Source organism: Bubalus bubalis, chromosome 2 (genome assembly GCF_019923935.1).
Source record: "Bubalus bubalis isolate 160015118507 breed Murrah chromosome 2, NDDB_SH_1, whole genome shotgun sequence".
Taxonomy (NCBI): Eukaryota; Metazoa; Chordata; class Mammalia; order Artiodactyla; family Bovidae; genus Bubalus; species Bubalus bubalis.
Window position 1 is genome coordinate 150,618,908 of NC_059158.1, and position 19,049 is coordinate 150,637,956.

Below are 19,049 nucleotides of genomic sequence, written 5' to 3' on the forward strand. Positions count from 1 at the left end.
ACTTGAAAGAAAAAGAAGCTGAGGCAACAATGGAAGCTCATCTTAATTGTCCTTGTGTCCAGTCTATTCCATTAGAATGCAAAAGGCTTCCCCCAATCATCTCCTTTGTTTCCGAGACTTCTTCTATTAGCAGGTGATCCAAATGATAAATTAATCATTCTTAAGTTGTTCACACTGGCTACAGAGTTTCTTAACCACTTTGAAAACCTCATCATGGGTAGCTGTGAGGCCAAAAGTGTTAGGTTTTCAAGTGCACATGCTGAAGCCTGTAGTGTTGACTGAGGTTAAAAAAAACAGTGCTGAGGCACATCACAGAATAACTTACGCTGAGTTATTATTTCATTATGGTACCTGCTAATAATTTGAAAAAAATCAGACTACGTTGTCCAGTTGCTTTTATTGCCATCACAAATCAAATCTATTATGAGACAAAGGGACATTTCTTCCTTGGATTTTTCAGCAACTAAATGTCCTAAGGTTAGAGACTGCCTCTTTCAGATTTTGGGTTCAGCATTCTACTCACCAATGGGTACAGAGTAAATAAGGAACGATAATTATACTAATTCATATCTGTTTAATCAAGCATGCATGATCTATGACTCAATATTTAAGCACTTAGGCAGTGATTACCCATAATAATAGCTGCATATGATTCTTCTAATTCCCAAGTTTCATATGCCATCTTGGCTAACTGTTTACAACCATCATCATCTCCTTTCTTCCCCTCATCAACATCAAGTGACTTTTATTGTGTATGTTCTTTACAAAGCATCCTCAGCTATTTTAGAGAAAGAGTCTTTAGACTTATTTTTCCATATTTATTTGCACTTATCACATTTTCTGGTTTCACAGAAGCCTAGCTACTGAAATAATTTCATTTTCCTTTGCCTGATTGCTCAATTATTTTCCCTTTTGCCTAAATTAGTTTGATTTAATGTCATATCAGCACTTTGAATGGCAAGCCTCAATAATATAAATCAAGCATATTCACTGCAGGATGCTATTCCTAGTACCTCACTGATTTTCTGACACATGGTGCCTTCTGGAGCATAGAAAAGGGTGGGGACTAGGCTTGAGACTTCAGTGGGACCAGGGTTTAGGCTGGGGCACTTTGCCAAATACATTAAACCTAGTTCCTTTCTTATTCTTTGGTTTCTTTCTTCACCAATTTCCAGGCTTTTGCTATGACCAACCAGATTCTGGTGGAGAAGTCAGTGACAGGTTGGAAAGAAATAGAATATGAAGTGGTCCGAGATGCTAATGACAATTGTGTCACTGTCTGTAACATGGAAAATGTTGATGCCATGGGTGTTCATACAGGTAGGCAAGGAATCTTCAAGCATTATGGTAATGCCTTCAACTCATGTATCTGATGGCTCAAAGCACTTGTTATTAAGTTCCTTTCTTTAAATAAGTATTCTTAGCGGGCACAATAGTGATACAATTTTATACATACATATTTCACAGGATTCAAAATACTCCCATATTTAATTTCATCTTCACAAAAACTCTCTGAAGTAGGGGATGTATTATTATCTTGATTTCACTTGAGGAAGGGGTCAAACATAAGCAATATAGTGAAGATGGAATATATAAGACTTGATGTTGAGAAGTAGGGCATGAGATTAAGAAGGCTTAAAGCAGACTGAGTTTTAGTCACCAAGTGAATAAGAAAATAGCCACAGTAAATAGAAATAGATGAAATAAATAGGTTTCTCAGCAAGTGAAGCTAGTTAGACAAGAGGGCAAAGATGATGACTTAGGATTTAGAAATGCTAAATTTGAAGGGTGGGTGGAAATCTCTAAAAGAGGTTTGAGAATATGGAGTTGTAATTCAAGAAAAAGGATAAAAGTAAAGAAGTTAATGCAAGGTTATTGGAAGTCGTGGAAACTGGAAGCATAGACTGAGTATTCAAGACCATAGATGTAGAAAGAAAACTAGAGTCAATGATCAAACCCTGGGAAACAGATTTATAGGTGGAAGAAAAATAAAGGATTGGTGTTGAAGAAAAAGAAGGGAGTGATAGTTACCAAGTAAGCCAATGTAGGCACAAATTTTATAAAAGAGCTTTGATTTTGACTGTAGCAAATACTATGAAAGGTCAAGAATGAGGATTCAATGTTGCTTTTGGATATTTAAGAGAACAGTTTGAATGCAAGTTTGGTTATGTGAGCCATGTGGAAAGGAATTATATGGCTGCAAGTGATGAGTAGAACTGGTAAACTTTCAAGAGGTTTAGTCATTAAGGAATGAGAGAGATGTTTTTTTGTAACCATCTGGCAGTTGGGAAAGGGGATTTTTGAGCTTGTAGTGATTAGAGCTTGTTTGTAGGTGGAAAGGATGGTGACTAAGGAATAACGTATTGAAGATACAGGGGGCTGTGACGGGAGAGAAGTGAGAAAATGGGAAGGGATGTGATACAGAAAATTGATGGATGAGTCAGTAGAGGTGAAGAGGAGTTGATATTTTATGGAAGGAATAAGTTGAGAGATGGCTTATGATACAGAGAAGAGAAACTGAAGAAGTTAATGTCAATCAAGTAAGTAGATGACTAAGCCTTGATTGCTGGATACATTTGGGAAAGCTTAGAGTGATTTCTGTAAACATGTCTGAGCTATCATGGCTTCCCTTATAGTTTAGTTGGTAAAGAATCCACCTGCAATGCAGGAGGCCCTGGTTTGATTCCTGGGTTGGGAAGGTCCGCTGGAGAAGGGATAGGCTACCCACTACAGTATTCATGGGCTTCCCCTGTGGCTCAGCTGGTAAAGAATCTGCCCACAATGTGGGAGACCTGGGTTCTATTCCTGGGTTGGGAAGATCCCCTGGAGAAGGGAAAGGCTACTCACTCCAGTATTCTGACCTGGATAATTCCATGGATTGTATAGTCTATTGTCTGAGTAATATAGGTGAAACAATCAGAGGGAACGTGCCTTGTATGTATTTCCTTAAGATAATTCTATTCCCAGCAAACCCTTAGCCTATTCTGTGTCTTGGGTCACGCAAATGGATTGTTAAATCACTAAGCTGGTTTATATATGCTTCCAAATAACAAGTGTTTCTTGGATGTACAGGTGATTCAGTTGTCGTGGCCCCTGCCCAGACACTCTCCAATGCGGAGTTTCAGTTGTTGAGACGTGTTTCAATCAATGTCGTTCGCCATTTGGGCATCGTGGGTGAATGCAACATTCAATTTGCCCTTCATCCTACCTCAATGGAATACTGCATCATTGAAGTGAATGCCAGATTGTCCCGAAGCTCTGCCCTGGCCTCAAAGGCTACCGGGTAAGACCAGAACGATTGACCATGGGTCTGCAGATTCTTTACAGACTGATTTGGAAAAGTGACAGCTAGTGAAAGACTGTGCTGCATTTGCAAATTATAGTCCCCATTTCTGTAGGCTGGCTCCCAGTCACGTCCTCTATGAACGTGGTTATTAATGAGCTTGCTGCCAGATTGAGGCAAATGGTTTTGTGAGCTGGCTTTGTTTGCTGGCTAATCATAAACTAATCAAAATCTGGGTGGTCAAAACCGGCTGTGAAAAATCTGCTTCTTAATTGCACTTTGCAGATGTTGTTAAAAAGTGCAAATTAATCCTTAATTTGAGTCCTCAACTATCTTTGTCAGGTGTATAGCAAGCGTTAGACAAAAAATATAGTTCTCTTGACTCAAGGATGTAATACACATTATTTTATTTCAGCAACACTTCGCAAGACCAAACAACATGTCGTTTGTCTATAGGTAAATCTCACAACTAAAGGAATTTATATCTGTTTAACAATTGCTAGCAAGCACAACTGGAAGGATAAGTAATTAATGCCTTTTGTATCTATTAATATATTTAACATCTGGTATTTAAAATCCATGCCATTTATATGAAAATATATTTACCTCTAAAGGTATTTTGGGGGCTTCCTTGGTGGTAGCTCAGATGGTATATAATCTGCCTGCAATGCAAGAGACCCAGATTCAGTCCCTGAGCTGGGAAGAACCTCTAGAGAAGGGCATGGCAACCTTCTCCAGTATTCTAGCCTGGAGAATCCTATGGACAGAGGAGCCTGGTGGGCTTTATAGTCTGTGGGGTTGCAGAGTCGGATATGACGAGCAACTAAGCACACACAAAGGTATTTTTATGTAGCTACAGTGTTTCATGGAGTGTGTAAGAAGTTTTGACTTAAGAAAGAGTCAGGGAACCTGAATTATCCTTTTCATTCTTCCACTGACTGTGGGACTTTGGATACATCAATATTGTCTCTGTCATTTTCCTCACTTGTTAGATTGGGAAGTTGTACTAAAGGACTCATATATAATTCTATAGTTCTATGAATTGATTTTTCAAATACAAGTACCCAAACTGACATTCCAGAAGAGTATAATCAAGTTTCCAGAATATTAGCTGTGTAAAGAACCCAAAGTTCAAAGATAATTTGGAGACAAAGCAAGGACCCAAACTTTCAAGGACTGCATTTTATGATCATTACGTACTCCATTGTTATTATTGTTGATTAGTTGCTAAGTCATGTCCAACTCTTTGCGACCCCATGAACTGTAGCCAGTCAGGTTCCTCTGTCTATGGAATTTTCCAGGCTAGAAAACTGGAGTAGGTTGCCATTTCCTTCTCCAGGGGATCTTCTTGACCCAGGGATCAAACCCGCATCTCCTGCATTGGCAGGCAGATTCTTTACCACTGAGCCAGCTGGGAAGCCATAGTACCAGCTAACTTCACTGTCTTTCCATGTATATATTTTTATAAAAGAATATTTTGTAGATTCTTAGTGAAGGTTATACACAAGTGAGTACTTTATTTATCAAGGAAACTATTGATTTTGGACTGAAGAGTTGAAGGTTGGGAGTTGTAACACTGCATGTCAGGCATAGAGAGTGAACTCTTTTGTGATTCATGCCTCTGTACTTTGTTATGACTCACTATGTTTTATAAGGAGCTATTAAATGTTCATACATAACCAAAAATCAGGTATGCTTTATACCCTGATGTGAAATAATACAAAAATTTCTAAGAAAAGCCAATTTATATTTTGAGCTGTTGTTAATACTTATTGCTGAAAGAAAAAATTGTCTCCTCCTTTACAGTTACCCATTGGCATTCATCGCTGCAAAGATTGCCCTGGGAATTCCACTTCCAGAAATCAAGAATGTTGTATCAGGGAAGACATCAGCCTGCTTTGAACCTAGCCTGGATTACATGGTTACCAAGATTCCCCGCTGGGATCTTGATCGTTTTCATGGAACTTCTAGCCGAATTGGTAGTTCTATGAAAAGTGTAGGAGAGGTGAGTCCTTAGTTAATTCCTCTAGTTCACTCTTCTCAGTTATTTTGTCAAACCCTTAATGTTTTTGAAAGTCTTAAGTTTCCTTGGTTACTGGGTTCTTTTTTTTTTTTAATTTAAAAAATTTTTTTTTTCACTTTACTCTTCTAAGGTTTTATTTCCATTCCTAAAAATACTTAATTTAATATGTTTACATTTAGGTTTTTTATTTCCTAAGGTATTTCCAGTTGTTTATCTGATGCTACACATCTCCATCCTGATATTAAATCACCTTTTGGCCCCAACTTACATGTTTTGATTATTTCTTTGTTTTTTTTTCATATTAAGACAATACATTTTATTTCTATTTTTTTTCCCAGTTTTTTTTTAATTTAATTTTATTTTTAAACCTCAAACACTGTATTAGTTTTGCCAAACATCAAAACGAATCCACCACAGGTATACATGTGCTCCGCATCCTGAACCCTCCTCCCTCCTCCCTCCCCACACCATCCCTCTGGGTCGTCCCAGTGTACCAGCCCCAAGCATCCAGTATCGTGCATCGAACCTGGACTGGCAACTCGTTTCATATATGATATTACACATGTTTCAATCCCATTCTCTCAAATCTTCCCACCCTTTCCCTCTCCAACAGAGTCCATAAGACTGTTCTATACATCAGTGTCTCTTTTGCTGTCTCATACACAGGGTTATTGTTACCATCTTTCTAAATTCCATATATATGCATTAGTATACTGTATTGGTGTTTTTCTTTCTGGCTTACTTCACTCTGTATAATAGGCTCCAGTTTCATCCACCTCATTAGAACTGATTCAAATGTGTTCTTTTTAATGGCTGAGTAGTACTCCATTGTACTTCAGTTCAGTTCAATTCAGTTGCTTAGTCATGTCTGACTCTTTGAGAGCCCATGGACTGCAGCACACCAGGCTTCCCTGTCCATTACCAACTCCCTGAGCTTGCTCAAACTCATGTCCATCAAGTCGGTGATTCCAACCAACCAACCATCTCATCCTCTGTTGCTCCCTTCTCCTCCTACCCTCAGTCTTTCCCAGAATCAGAGTCTTTTCCAGGGAGTCAGTTCTTTGCATCAGGTGGCCAAAGTATTGGAGCTTCAGCTTCAGCATCAGTCTTTCCAATGAATATTCAGTGTTGATTTCCTTTAGGATTGACTGGTTTGTTCTCCTTGCTATCCAAGGGACTCTCAAGAGTCATTACCAGCACCACAGTTCAAAAGCATCAATTCTTCGGCATTCAGCTTTCTTTATGGTCCAACTCTCACATCCATACATGACTACTGGAAAACCATAGCTTTGACTACAAGGACCTTTGTTGGCAAAGTAATGTCTTTGCTTTTTAATATGCTGTCTATATTGGTCATAGCTTTTCTTCCAAGAAGCAAGTGTCTTTTAATTTTCTGGCTGCAGTCACCATCTGCAGTGATTTTGGAGCCCAAGAAAATAAAGTCTCTCACTGTTTCCATTGTTTCTCTGTCTATTTGCCATGAGGTGATGGGACTGGATGCCATGATCAACTCAACTCAAATTAGTAAACATTTCCTGAGTTTGTCCCTTGGACTGTAAGGAGATCAAACCAGTCAATTGTAAAGGAAATCAGTCCTGAATATTCATTGGAAGGACAGATGATGAAGCCGAAGCTCCAATACTTTGGGCACCTATGTGAAGAACTGACTCATTGGAAAATACCCTGATGCTGGGAAAGATTGAAGGCAGGAAGACAAGGGGACGACAGAGGATGAGATGGTTGGATGGCATCACTGACTCTATGGACATGAGCTTGAACAAGCTCCGGGAGTTGGTGATGGACAGGGAAGCCTGGTGTGCTGCAGTCCATGGGGTCTCAAACAGTTGAACACAACTGAGCTACTGAACTGAACTGAACTACTACATATAAACACTGGAATGATAGAAATAGTGAGTGAGATGTAGATAATGGTGACACATTATCTCCAGCTCGTAGATTCAGAATATATTAACAGACCTAAGTATAATATGAATTCAGTTCAGTTCAGTTCAGTTGCTCAGTCGTGTCTGACTCTTTGTGACCCCATGAATTGCAGCACGCCAGGCCTCCCTGTCCATCACCAACTCCCGGAGTTCACTCATACTCACATCCATCGAGTCAGTGATGCCATCCAGCCATCTCATCCTCTGTCGTCCCCTTTTCCTCCTGCCCCCAATCCCTCCCAGCAAACTGTGGTAAAAGTTAGAACACAGTATTTACAGGTAGGCATTATGCAAATGCAGTTGGCTAGGGTCACGGAAAGCCTCAATAGTTATTCCATTGAAAAATGGTGCACTCTTCACTTAATGGATATGAATTTTAATAATGTAAAGTATTGAAAAGCACAAATTTTGAACAAACATGGTTATATATTCTTTTATTGTTACATTTCCTTCTCTTTTATTGAATGTTCTCCATATACTATCATGCACTCAAAAATAATAAAAATTCATGATGAGTTACTTATAGAACTAGTTACTGATACTAAAAATTTTATAAAGTACTTGCTTGGGGTGCACTGGGACGACCCAGAGGGATGGAATGGGGGGGGAGGAGGGAGGAGGGTTCAGGATGGGGAACACATGTATACCTGTGGCGGATTCATTTTGATATTTGGCAAATCTAATACAGTTATGTTAAGTTTAAAAATAAAATAAAATTAAAAAAAAAAAAAGAAAATATTTTCTTAATTTGGTAATACTATAAAGTACCTTATTTCTGCTACTCTCTCCTATGCTTACGCTAGCAAATCTATGAATACATTGTCTAACTCTTCAAATACCACTATGCTTCACAAATTGCATATCTGAATTGGACTAACCTTTTTTTTAAATCCTTTTCTTGAGACTCTTCCCTTATTTATAATTAGGTTTGGAGCAGTGTGAAAAGGTTATCTGTTTGACTTTAGTGATCTTTGAATATGCAGCTTGTCACACAACTGACATGAAGATTTACTAAATTGACATTAATGAGAATTCCGGTCTATTTGAGGCCTCATGGAAGTTTACTGAAGGCAGTGTTATGCCTGTTATTATTTTGAATTGTAGACCAAAAATGCATAGCAATCTATTATTCCACGGAAAGAATCAAAGCCAGTGTTTATCCACTGAAAATAACTGGGTAGGCTTTAAGATTAATTTAAGTTTAGTTCTCACTTGTAACTTGTCCAGACTAAGTCAGCATGTGGTTTTCCTAATTGATTAGTGTACAATCAGCTACAAAGATTGTGGGAAGACATGTTGAATTTGTCATGGGGAATTTAGTCTCCATCTATATTCAGAATCTGAATCGATCGGTATTTGTTATGATTCTCAAGGTTGTATTAATATTAGTGCTTAGCTGTAAAGAAAGCCAACCTGTCTTGCATACTGACTGATTGCCATTTAAAAATAGTTCTGTTTTTGTGTTAATATATGTCTTTTCTCTTCATTTACTTTTTATTCTAAAGGACATCTGCATGAAAGCAAGATCTTTTTAAGGAAGGGTCTTAATGTTCTGGCCACAGATTCTTTTTTTTTTTTTTGATGCTATGGTTCAGAGCAAGTACAGATGATTTCTTCATCAGTCTCATCAAATCAAGCTAAATTCCCTAAGTGGTAAAAGAGTGACCTGATGATGTTAAAGACTCATTATATCAAAACCATGGTAAAAAGGCAAGGATGACCTATAGGTGATTCATGTTGATGTATGGCAGAAACCAACACAACATTGGAAAGCAATTATCCTCTAATTAAAAATAAATAATTTTTAAAAAGGCGAGGAAGAAAAATAACTTAAATTTTAGTAGCACCCTTCCTTTATATATCTTGTTCCTAAGTCTTTTCTGAAAAATATTCAGTTTCTAGCTTTGTTACCAATTAAAAATATTCAAGCTATTTTTAAAAATATGAGTCTTAAACCTGTGTTACAGGTCATGGCTATTGGCCGCACCTTTGAGGAGAGTTTTCAGAAGGCATTACGGATGTGCCATCCTTCTATAGATGGTTTTACTTCCCGTCTCCCAATGAACAAAGAGTGGCCATCTGACATCGATCTCAGAAGAGAGCTGGCTGACCCATCCAGCATCCGCATCTATGCCATTGCCAAGGTAGTGTGTGACAAGGGGCCCTGAGCTACCTTTTATTTTCTTTTCATAATATAGTCAGTCTGGACTTCAATGTAAAACTGAATCACAAAGTGGTCTTGAATTCAGGGATTTCTGGAAAGTTTTTAATTCTTTTTAATAGTGTTAAACTGGAGATTTATTTCTATGGACTTCATCAGATCATCCCCTAATTAATAAAAAATTTTGTTTCACTTTAAGCCTGGACTTAAGGAGAACATTGCATTATTTTTTAAAGATTTTTTTTTTAATGTGGATTATTTCTAAGTCTTTATGAATGTGTTACAATATTGCTTCTGTTTCATGTTTTGGGTTTTTTCTTTTTTTTTTTTTTGCCAAGAGGAATGTGGGATCCTAGTTCCCTGATCAGGGATCTAACCTGTACCCCCTGCATTGGAAGGTGAACTCTTAACCTCTGGGCTGCCAGGGAAGTTCCAACATTGCAGTTTTAAAGGATGATCACATAGATTAAATGTTCTTCCCTTTTAGTACAGATGTTATCAATACTCTTAAATATTTGATAAGATTGACTTTTGATTTCCCATCACTGTCATTACTTGCTTATTGAAAAATGGGTAAAATTACATTTTAAAAAGAAAGATGCATAAAATGGTATCATTTAGTATGTGCTACCTAAGACTCCAGAATAAACTTTATTTATTTGATGGTTCTTCTGTGTTTAAACAACAAACTCTAGAGAACTACCATGATTATAGGCTTTTCTGTGTAATTATTTTATTGTTCTTAGAGAACAAAAAAGCCCCACATTTCTCACTTCCACTCACCAGTTCCCTTTAATGTAAATGAAATGCCATCTTAATCTCCTTTCATGTTTACTATGCTTAGAGTTTTGAGGTTTCAGTTCATTTGATTTTATAAAAGGTGATTTTGGCAGCTGAGATCTGTCTGGTCAGAAATCCCTGAATTGCTTTTTGACATTTAAGGAAGCTTAGGTATTAATCCTCCAACAGTATCAAACCACACTGAAGCTGCAAAGCCCAACTGACCATTTTATGTGTGTATATGTACATGTGGAATGAGTTGATGAGAATATGAAATTTGTCATGGGAATCTGTCTCTGTAACTTGTCTTTGTGAATGTGTGTGTACTAAGTCACTTCAGTCATGTCTGACTCTTTGTGACCCAATGGGCTGTAGCCAACCAGGCTCCTCTATCCATGGGATTCTCCAGGCAAGAATACTGGAGTAGGTTGCCATGCCCTCCAGGGACTCTTCCCTGGGTTGTGGGAATCTTCAAACCCATGTCTCTTGTTTCTCCTTCATTGACAGGTGGGTTCTTTACCACTAGTGCCACCTGGGAAGCCCCAGCTTGTCATTGTGGTGACAAGTGCTGTTAGTGATTTCAAACTCTGCAACTTTTATGCTCATATATAGAAGGAGGGGAGGGAATGTTTTCTTCATTGCATTTAATGTATACCTGCCTCATCTTTGTGGCTTCTAAATGCAGAATATTTCATTTCCATTGAAATTCTGAAGTAGTCTGAGAGATACTAGTATTTTTTGAGTGACATTTCTCAGTGTTGAATCTCAAAGTAATAGTTAACATTTTTCCATGATGGTAGGAATGATGCTAGTGATGAAAAGTTGTTTTAGAAAGCCATTTCACTTCTTGTTCTTATTTCAGACTTCTGTTTAAAAAGCAACTTGTCACATTTATACATGTATGTATATGTGCATGTGTATGTATGTATACATATAATTTTTTTCCCAAAGAGCAGTAAATAGATCCCCCCACTTGAGTCTAGTCATCATCCTTCTGCCATTTTGAGGTGGATGAAAAAGGGGAGTATTTCCAAGTTCCTAGTGAGGCTGTAAAACTCAAGAAAGTCTCTCATTCTTTTCTAACAGACTTATAAAGGATGAGAATTCAGGGAAAATGCGTAGAGATTCTTTCTTGTACAGAGTATGAGCATGAGGTGCAGAGCCTGAGGTATAAATTATTGCCTGCCAGCGTGCTGGGAGAAGGAACTGATTTCTGTTTGTTAGAGGTCATCATTACTGTTCATTTCCACAGCAACCAGGAACTTGGTGATTTTGACAAAGAGTGTAAGGAGTGTGGAGGGCTGACGGGGAAACAGAATGAAGGGAGTGAGTAAATCTTCACTCGCTTTCATGATTCTTAGAAAGGGCAACTTGCTCTGAGGTCTGATTTTTGCAGCAGTCTTATTTCAGGATGACTGGATCATCACCTCTTTTGATTTGGCGAGCATACAGGGTATTATTTTAGATTTGGTGAACATTAGAGTAACCTCAAGTGTGTTTGGGGTCATTATGATCTTCATTACAGCTGTGTGACATGGCAAAGTTGCAGCGCTTGAAAGACAGGCAGGATCTGTTTGAAACTGTGCATGTGATTCTAGTTGTCCTTTCTCACAGTAAAATGACTACAGATTCTGGGTCCTCCATCAGTCGTAGGATAATTACTGTGTGCAACTGTATGAAAATGTCCTTTAGTCTGTCAAAAGTGTCACTACCTTAAGGTTCTACCCCCTCACAGTGTTGATAGCCAAATAGCTAATTGTCCCTTTAATCACTTGGCAAATAAAGCAGAATTAAGTCTTTGGGAACCTGGCTGTAGTTAGAGGGAGAATTAAACAAACAAACAAAAAACAGAAATAGGTTTAGGAAAAAACATGTCTGAGTATTCACATTAGAGGTCATTTTATTTTAATCTATAGAATTATGAGTTATGTTGTTTCTCAACATGTATGATCATGGTTTCTCTGATTCTAGAAATGAGTAAATTTTTTTTTAAAAATTAAGCTCTCTGATTTGAGATATAACAGCAGTTATTAGTTACATATATTTCTTAATGGGATTTAAAACTATAGTGTGCCATTCTAAAATATATGTTTTGAAGTATTATGTGATTATCACTTTTCATTGAGTATGAATGTGTATATAAACATTGCAAAAAATAAGAGTAGACATCTTTTGAAAGTGAAGGTTTTGGCTTTGAGAGTTTCTCTCTTTTTTCAGCTGTCTTTTGTACTCAGCTTAATGACCCATAGTTGTAATTTTACTTTTGAGAAATTGCTAAAGTAAGCTTGAATAAAAAGCTGAGCTGCCTATCAGAAGTTATTACTACATTGTTTTGGAGTATATTAGGATATTGTAAAATGCCTGTCTTAGGACAAAAGTCAGAGTAACTGATTCAAAATAATTTTTTTTTGTTTGTTTGAAGTGTCTCTGTGAGGAAATGTTTGAGAGAAATAACACCAAGCCAGATATGATTCATAAATTCTCAATGACTGGTTTGTGTGACTATGGAATGAAGTGATAAAAATTTGTTAAATATGAGAAAGGGTAATTATCCAAAATACAAGTTAAATGATCATTATATTGATTCTACATTTTCTTACCAGTTTGGCACAGCTGTAGTTTCAAGAGATTCTCCTTAATGCCAAAAAGATGTAGCAGATTTAGAACATAATTGGTAACACAGGCATGTAAAAAGCAAGGACGCAGAGCCTGTTAGGGGGGTTTTTCTGAGCAGACGCTGCTCTGATTAACTCAGGGCACCTCCTTTGTATCCCATTTGTAGATATAGTTGGCAATATCTGTAGGTTTATTGGGAGAAACGTCAATGATATGATACCAGTTTCATTCTCAGCCTGTAGCCTCAGGCTCTCTGAGTAACATGGAGAGGAATGCCTGCCATGTTTTTAACCAAATAAGACATTTATGAGATGTTTGCCAAAGAAGCATCTCTTCTCCTTTTGGCAGGCCTTGGAAGACAACATGTCACTTGATGAGATTATGAAGCTCACATCCATTGACAAGTGGTTTCTGTATAAGATGCGTGACATTTTAAACATGGAAAAGACACTGAAAGGGCTCAACAGGTAAGGCCCTAGTGCTCTGATTCACTCCAGGTATCTTCTGTGCAATTTTGTCTTCCTTTTCCCCTTACATGTTTGGCCAAAATTCTGCTTCAGTGAAATAAACAGTGCCAATGTTGGAAAGACAAAGCCATAGTCAGAAGAAATGGCAGCTTTTAGATGTTTACTTTTTGAAAGGCCTCTATTAATAATTTTCTTTCTCTTCTACCCTTTCTCTTGCCATGAAACATAGTGATGTTTTTATTAGGTCTTTTGAATTTATGAAAATCTATGTACATTTATGAATTGTTGTGCTATATAATTACCAAATATGACCTTCGTGTGTCCTAAGTTGCTTCAGTTGTGCCCGACTCTTTGCCACCCTATGGACTAGCCTGCCAGGCTCTTCTGTCCATGGGATTCTCCAGGCAAGAATACTGGAGTGGGTTGCCATGCCCTCCTCCAGGGGATCTTCCAGATCTAGGGGTCAAACCCGCATCTCTTAAGTCTCCTGCATTGGCAGGTGGGTAATTTTACCACTAATGCTGCCTGGGAAGCCCTTCAAACATGACCTAGATTTAAATTTTATTAATAATAATGAAACTATTTCTGCTTTCTATACATTTTCCAAATGCTGGAATCTGTTTTTCTCTTTTAACATCAACCTACTCATTTCTGTGTCAGAGTGAGCAAGCATATTCCTCTTGTATTCTACTGATATTTTTAATCTTAGGACATCCAGTTAATCATACAAATAAGCCACACTCAAATTTTTGTTAATAGACTTTTACCTCTCAGTAATTTGCATTTTTATCTCCTTCATGACCAATTATTTGAAAATTTTTATTTCATGTTCAGAATATTCTGATAATGTCAGTGCTTTAAAATCTACATTTTTCTATTTCCTGAGAATGTTTGTAGAGACTACCCAGGCATATGAGTCACAATAGATTTTAAACTTAGATCTGTGATAATAGAAGCATATATTACCAATTTAAGAAAGACAGTGTAATTCTCTTTAGCTGGTCTCCTTTAAGAAGGCTTTGAAATACACTACTATTGGAAAAAACAAAATCTCACCTACAAGCCTAGGTGTATGTTTAGAGAGGGAAAATTTTTGTTTGCAGAAATTATTCTCAAATGAGTTTAGGAAATGTAAAAGAATTAATTGCTTAAAATGTTGAAGACAGAGGAAGCTCTCAAAGCCTAGTTTTCTCAACTATTTAGAAACTGCAACATATAATTGGGTTACTGGGTTTACCTGAAAAATACACAAACTGGGCAGTAAAAAAATTTTGCCTTTTTTTTTTTTTTTTTTGAGCAAAATGAGGTTCTTTTTCATCTATTCAACAATCACCCCCAACAAATACTTAGTTTTGAAAATGGGGGATTCCAATCGGTCAAAAATGAAACTAGCAATAGTTGCTTGTAGGTCATCCTTTGTAGTGATCACATAAAATGAACAGTAGATTGAAGTTAAGAATTGAGCCTATACATTCGTCTTAGAATTTTGCTGACTTAAGGTTTGCTTTCTTGGTTTACGATGCCAGCAGAACTTCTGTGTTGAATTATAGTCTGTTCTACTGTTTTCAGTTTCAGACAACTGATTTCAAATGCCTATGAAACCATTCCAATTAAGCCACATGAGGGTGCTAGAAACATACAGTATGCCAATCGCAGCAGTGGAAGAGACCTGGGGTGAAAAACAGCAGATGTTATTGTGATTTAAATTTCCACTTGATATACATTCTGATTTTTGGACAAATTCAGTGTTTTAATTGAATAGTTTTTGTTACAACCAGAAGGCAGGTTGAAATTCTAACTAAGCAGAAATAAGTGTATATTGATAGTGAAAAAGCTGCTTGGAGGCTTATTAGAATCACTCACTGTTGTAGATCACCTACAACATTGCTCTGATTTCAACATTCTGTTGTATTTTTTGCTGTTAATTTGACATTTTAAAATAAAGTCTCCATTTTCTGGTGTAAATATAATTGTAAGTAGAGATTTTTCTATTGTTCATAATGACCTACAATAAATTTTTTAATGTAAAACTTAATAATTTAAAAGAATCTAAAACATAGTACTTAACAATTATCTCTTGTTTCAAGACCTCAACAGAGGATCCATGGTGTTGGTAAACTTAAAACTGAACTTATTATTATGTGATGGACACTTCATTGTTTATTTTTTAAAATATCTTAGATGCACACATAGAAGTTTGATAACGATTGTTATTTAGAGAAGTTGGATAAATGAAATAAGAATAGATGGCTACTGAAGCTACCTGTCTCAATCATTGTGTGGTACATTGAGATCTGAAGTTGGAAGGATATTGTAGCTGATGGAGGGTGAGTGTAGGACTTGGAGGTTTTTTTTTTTTTATTTGTTTGTTTTCCCCCTATTTTGATTATCTTCATGATTACCCTGGATTATGACATCTTCCAGTATTTTTTTTTTAGCCTCTAAATATCCAAGGAAGCTTGGTCATTGAGGCAGATACTACTCCAATAGTGATAGTTCTCTAATAACATTTGTTATTATTTGTCTCAGTTAAGTATTGCCAGTTTGGAGGAAAGTCAAGGTCAGCTGGTTCATTTTTTTTTTTTTACAAGCTGGTTCTTTTTTTTTTTTTTTTTAACTTCATTTTTTTTTTAATTTTATTTTATTTTTAAACTTTACATAACTGTATTAGTTTTGCAAAATATCAAAATGAATCCGCCACAGGTATACATGTGTTCCCCATCCCAAACCCCCCTCCCTCCTCCCTCCCCATTCCATCCCTCTGGGTCATCCCAGTGCACCAGCCCCAAGCATCCAGTATCGTGCATCGAACCTGGACTGGTTCATTTTTATCTGTGGTTCACTTTGTTTCAAAATCTCAACTGCTTCCATGTTGGAAAGGCTGATGTTAGATGTAGGCCCAGGAAGTAGCTATTTATTTGGTCTGATTTGGGCCAACTCCCAAATTCTCTTACCTGATCATATCCCTGGTACCTGTGTGCCCAGGTCCCTCAGCAACTTTCTTCTAAGTTCCTGGGAAAATAGGTAATGGGAATCTTAATTAGGAGAAAAGAAGACACTTAAAGAGAGGATAAAGTATAGAATTATAGGCATTTGTTAAATTTCAGCTGGTTCCTGCCTTGTGCATTGGAAGGAGTATATTCTATAGAACCAGTCAGATGGGTGCAGTCTTACCCACTGTGGAATCACGGGCATGTCACTTCCCTCAATTCTCCAACCTCTTCCTGCTAATGTCAGCTTTATAGTTTTGTTTTGGAGCTTAAATAATATAAACACAAAGGATCCCTTGCACAAGATGAGTGTCCAGGAAAGTTTTCTCTATGCCCCCTGAAAATGAAAATGTTACTTGTTATACTGAAGAGTATTTTGTGATTTTAGATATATGCTCATTTTCAGAGTCATAATTTGCATTTGTATATATATATTTTTTATAATGTATCATTTCTTAATTTTATTTATGATGCATTGTCACTTATTTTAATACCAAATGTATTTTTATAAGGAAGCAATGATAGCTAGTGATACAAATGCCATTCTTATCAAAAGATCAATAATACTCCATTATACTAATGAACAAATATTCCCAATCATGCTAAAATTTTTCTAAATGCAATAAACACATTCACTAGCAGAAGATGAGACTAGCACTTAGATTGACAGCAGTCTATTACTTGTATTTACATATAGTCACCTGAAATGAAGCTCAGTATTTTAATTCCAAATGGAATACCCATGTATTAGGTACATATGTGGATGCCCACAGATTAGAGTAGAGAAAAAAAACCAAAACCACAGTGATTGTAACAAGGTTAGCACTGTGGAAATAACTGATATATTTTATATGTCTATGACAAAGTAGAAATTACAGTTTTCTTATTTTTCTTAAAGGGTGGAGATTAACATGTATCATGTTGAGGATGAAGTATGAAATCCTAGTCTTATTCAGTGATAAGCCAAATTAGGTGTTAGAATAATGAACTCAGTATCCCAGGTCTGAGTGCTTGCTTTCATCACAACTCAGTTTGCTGTCCTCAGTGTATGAGCATAGCAATGGCAATGGTCTGGAAACTTCCAGAGCAAATATCCATTCTTCCCAACTTTGGTGTTAATCATTATTCAGACAGCTTCAGGAAAAAAAAAAAAAAAGAAGAAGAAGAAGAAAAAAAAATTCTCTTCTATACTTCAGTTCACTGACTTTCTCTTTTTCTTTTTAAATTGTTTACTGCGGCCCAAGGGTGTGCTAGGAAAGTTGACTGTCTTAGGCTTTCCCCAAATTTATAAGCCGGTGTAGTGGCATGAATCGACCTAGAATGATAACATATTTCACAGTGGATGTTTTCAGTTTTGAAGAGTTTCTCTTAAAGTGATGAGTTGTGTCATGAAGGATTCCAATGCATATTACACTTATGTACTGGGATTTATATGTTTGATCTATTAACTTCACGTTACTGGGTCACTTAGCAAGAAGTTTAAGAAAAACTAAGCCGTCAGAATTTTCTGTGTAACTGCAACATTTACAAAACCTTTCTTCAATGGCCTTCACTATCAAGCTATACAGACTTTAGTATATCTGTTTTTCTCATACTCATCTTACCAACACTGACTCTCACATATAATGTGAAAGTGAAAGTTACTCAGTAGTGTCCGACTCTGCAACCACATGAACTATACAGTTCATGGAATTCTCCAGGCCAGAATACTGGAGTGGGTAGCCATTCCCTTCTACAGGGGATCTTCCCAACCCAGGAATCAAACCCTGGTCTCCCACATTGCAGGCAGATTCTTTACCAGCTGAGCCACAAAGGAGGCCCAAGAAGATATATTGCTCCTCCCATATAGTGTTTTCACTAGAAGAAAAATATGTTTATTTTGATCTATTAAAGATTACAAAAATCTCACCTGAAATTCTCTCTTCCATTGGTTCATAGGCAGATTCAGTTTTAGTTGTGCAAATAAAACTGGATTGGAGGACAGAATGACTGGTACTGTAAGTCAAACCGATAAATATGTCAAATGTCTTTATCATTAGATTCTCTTGACATAGCTGGCTCTCTAAAGTAACAAAAGAATGGATTTAGAACTTTATTAATATAGAAACCTGAATTTTGATTCAAACACATTCCAAGTTTAAGATATTTGGTTGGCCGAAACGTTCCTATGGTTTTAAGTAAAAGTTAAAGACAGTTTTCATTTTCACTAAGACCCTTATTGAACAACGTATTCACTTAACAAACAAACTTTGACCAAACCAGTAATATGTGTGTAAGTTTGTGTGTATACATATACACATTTATGTATACATTAGGGGTTTAATAGCAAATATTCTAGGCTCTGGAGTTCAATTCTATCATTTATTAGCATGGGATATCAAGAGCCTCAGTTTAATATTTATGAAATTGGGATGATTACTGACCTTCTTAGGTTGTGGTAAGGATTAACTGTAATTAGAACAGTGCCTGATATATAGTCAAAAAATTCAGTGATTAATATTAGGTTGGGAACACACACACACACATATATTTAGGTTTGTGAAAATGTAGAAAGGTAGATTATGTAACATCTGGAGGAAACCAGATTACATGTAGTAGATACTTCCAATTCAGTAACAGTATTTGATAAAGGGATGATAATCCCATATCATAGATCTAGCATCATCATAGAACTAATACATTTGATAAAGGTTTCAACAGTATTAATAATTAATAGATAAGCACAGGTTCAAAATATCACTTTCACTATAAATAAGAAAGTTAACTGTAGGAAATCTTCTTTGTCA

General features: G+C 36.7%; 1 protein-coding gene across 1 annotated transcript in view; it reads left to right on the forward strand.

The window, feature by feature from the left end:
* CPS1 (carbamoyl-phosphate synthase 1) overlaps nucleotides 1–19,049 on the forward strand; it is a 144,721-nt gene that overhangs the window by 57,018 nt on the left and 68,654 nt on the right. The window contains exons 17-21 of the mRNA XM_025278184.3: nucleotides 1,176–1,320; nucleotides 3,073–3,283; nucleotides 5,090–5,288; nucleotides 9,217–9,393; nucleotides 13,155–13,273. Coding sequence (XP_025133969.1) covers nucleotides 1,176–1,320; nucleotides 3,073–3,283; nucleotides 5,090–5,288; nucleotides 9,217–9,393; nucleotides 13,155–13,273 — 851 coding nt within the window. The remainder of the gene's footprint in view (nucleotides 1–1,175; nucleotides 1,321–3,072; nucleotides 3,284–5,089; nucleotides 5,289–9,216; nucleotides 9,394–13,154; nucleotides 13,274–19,049) is intronic.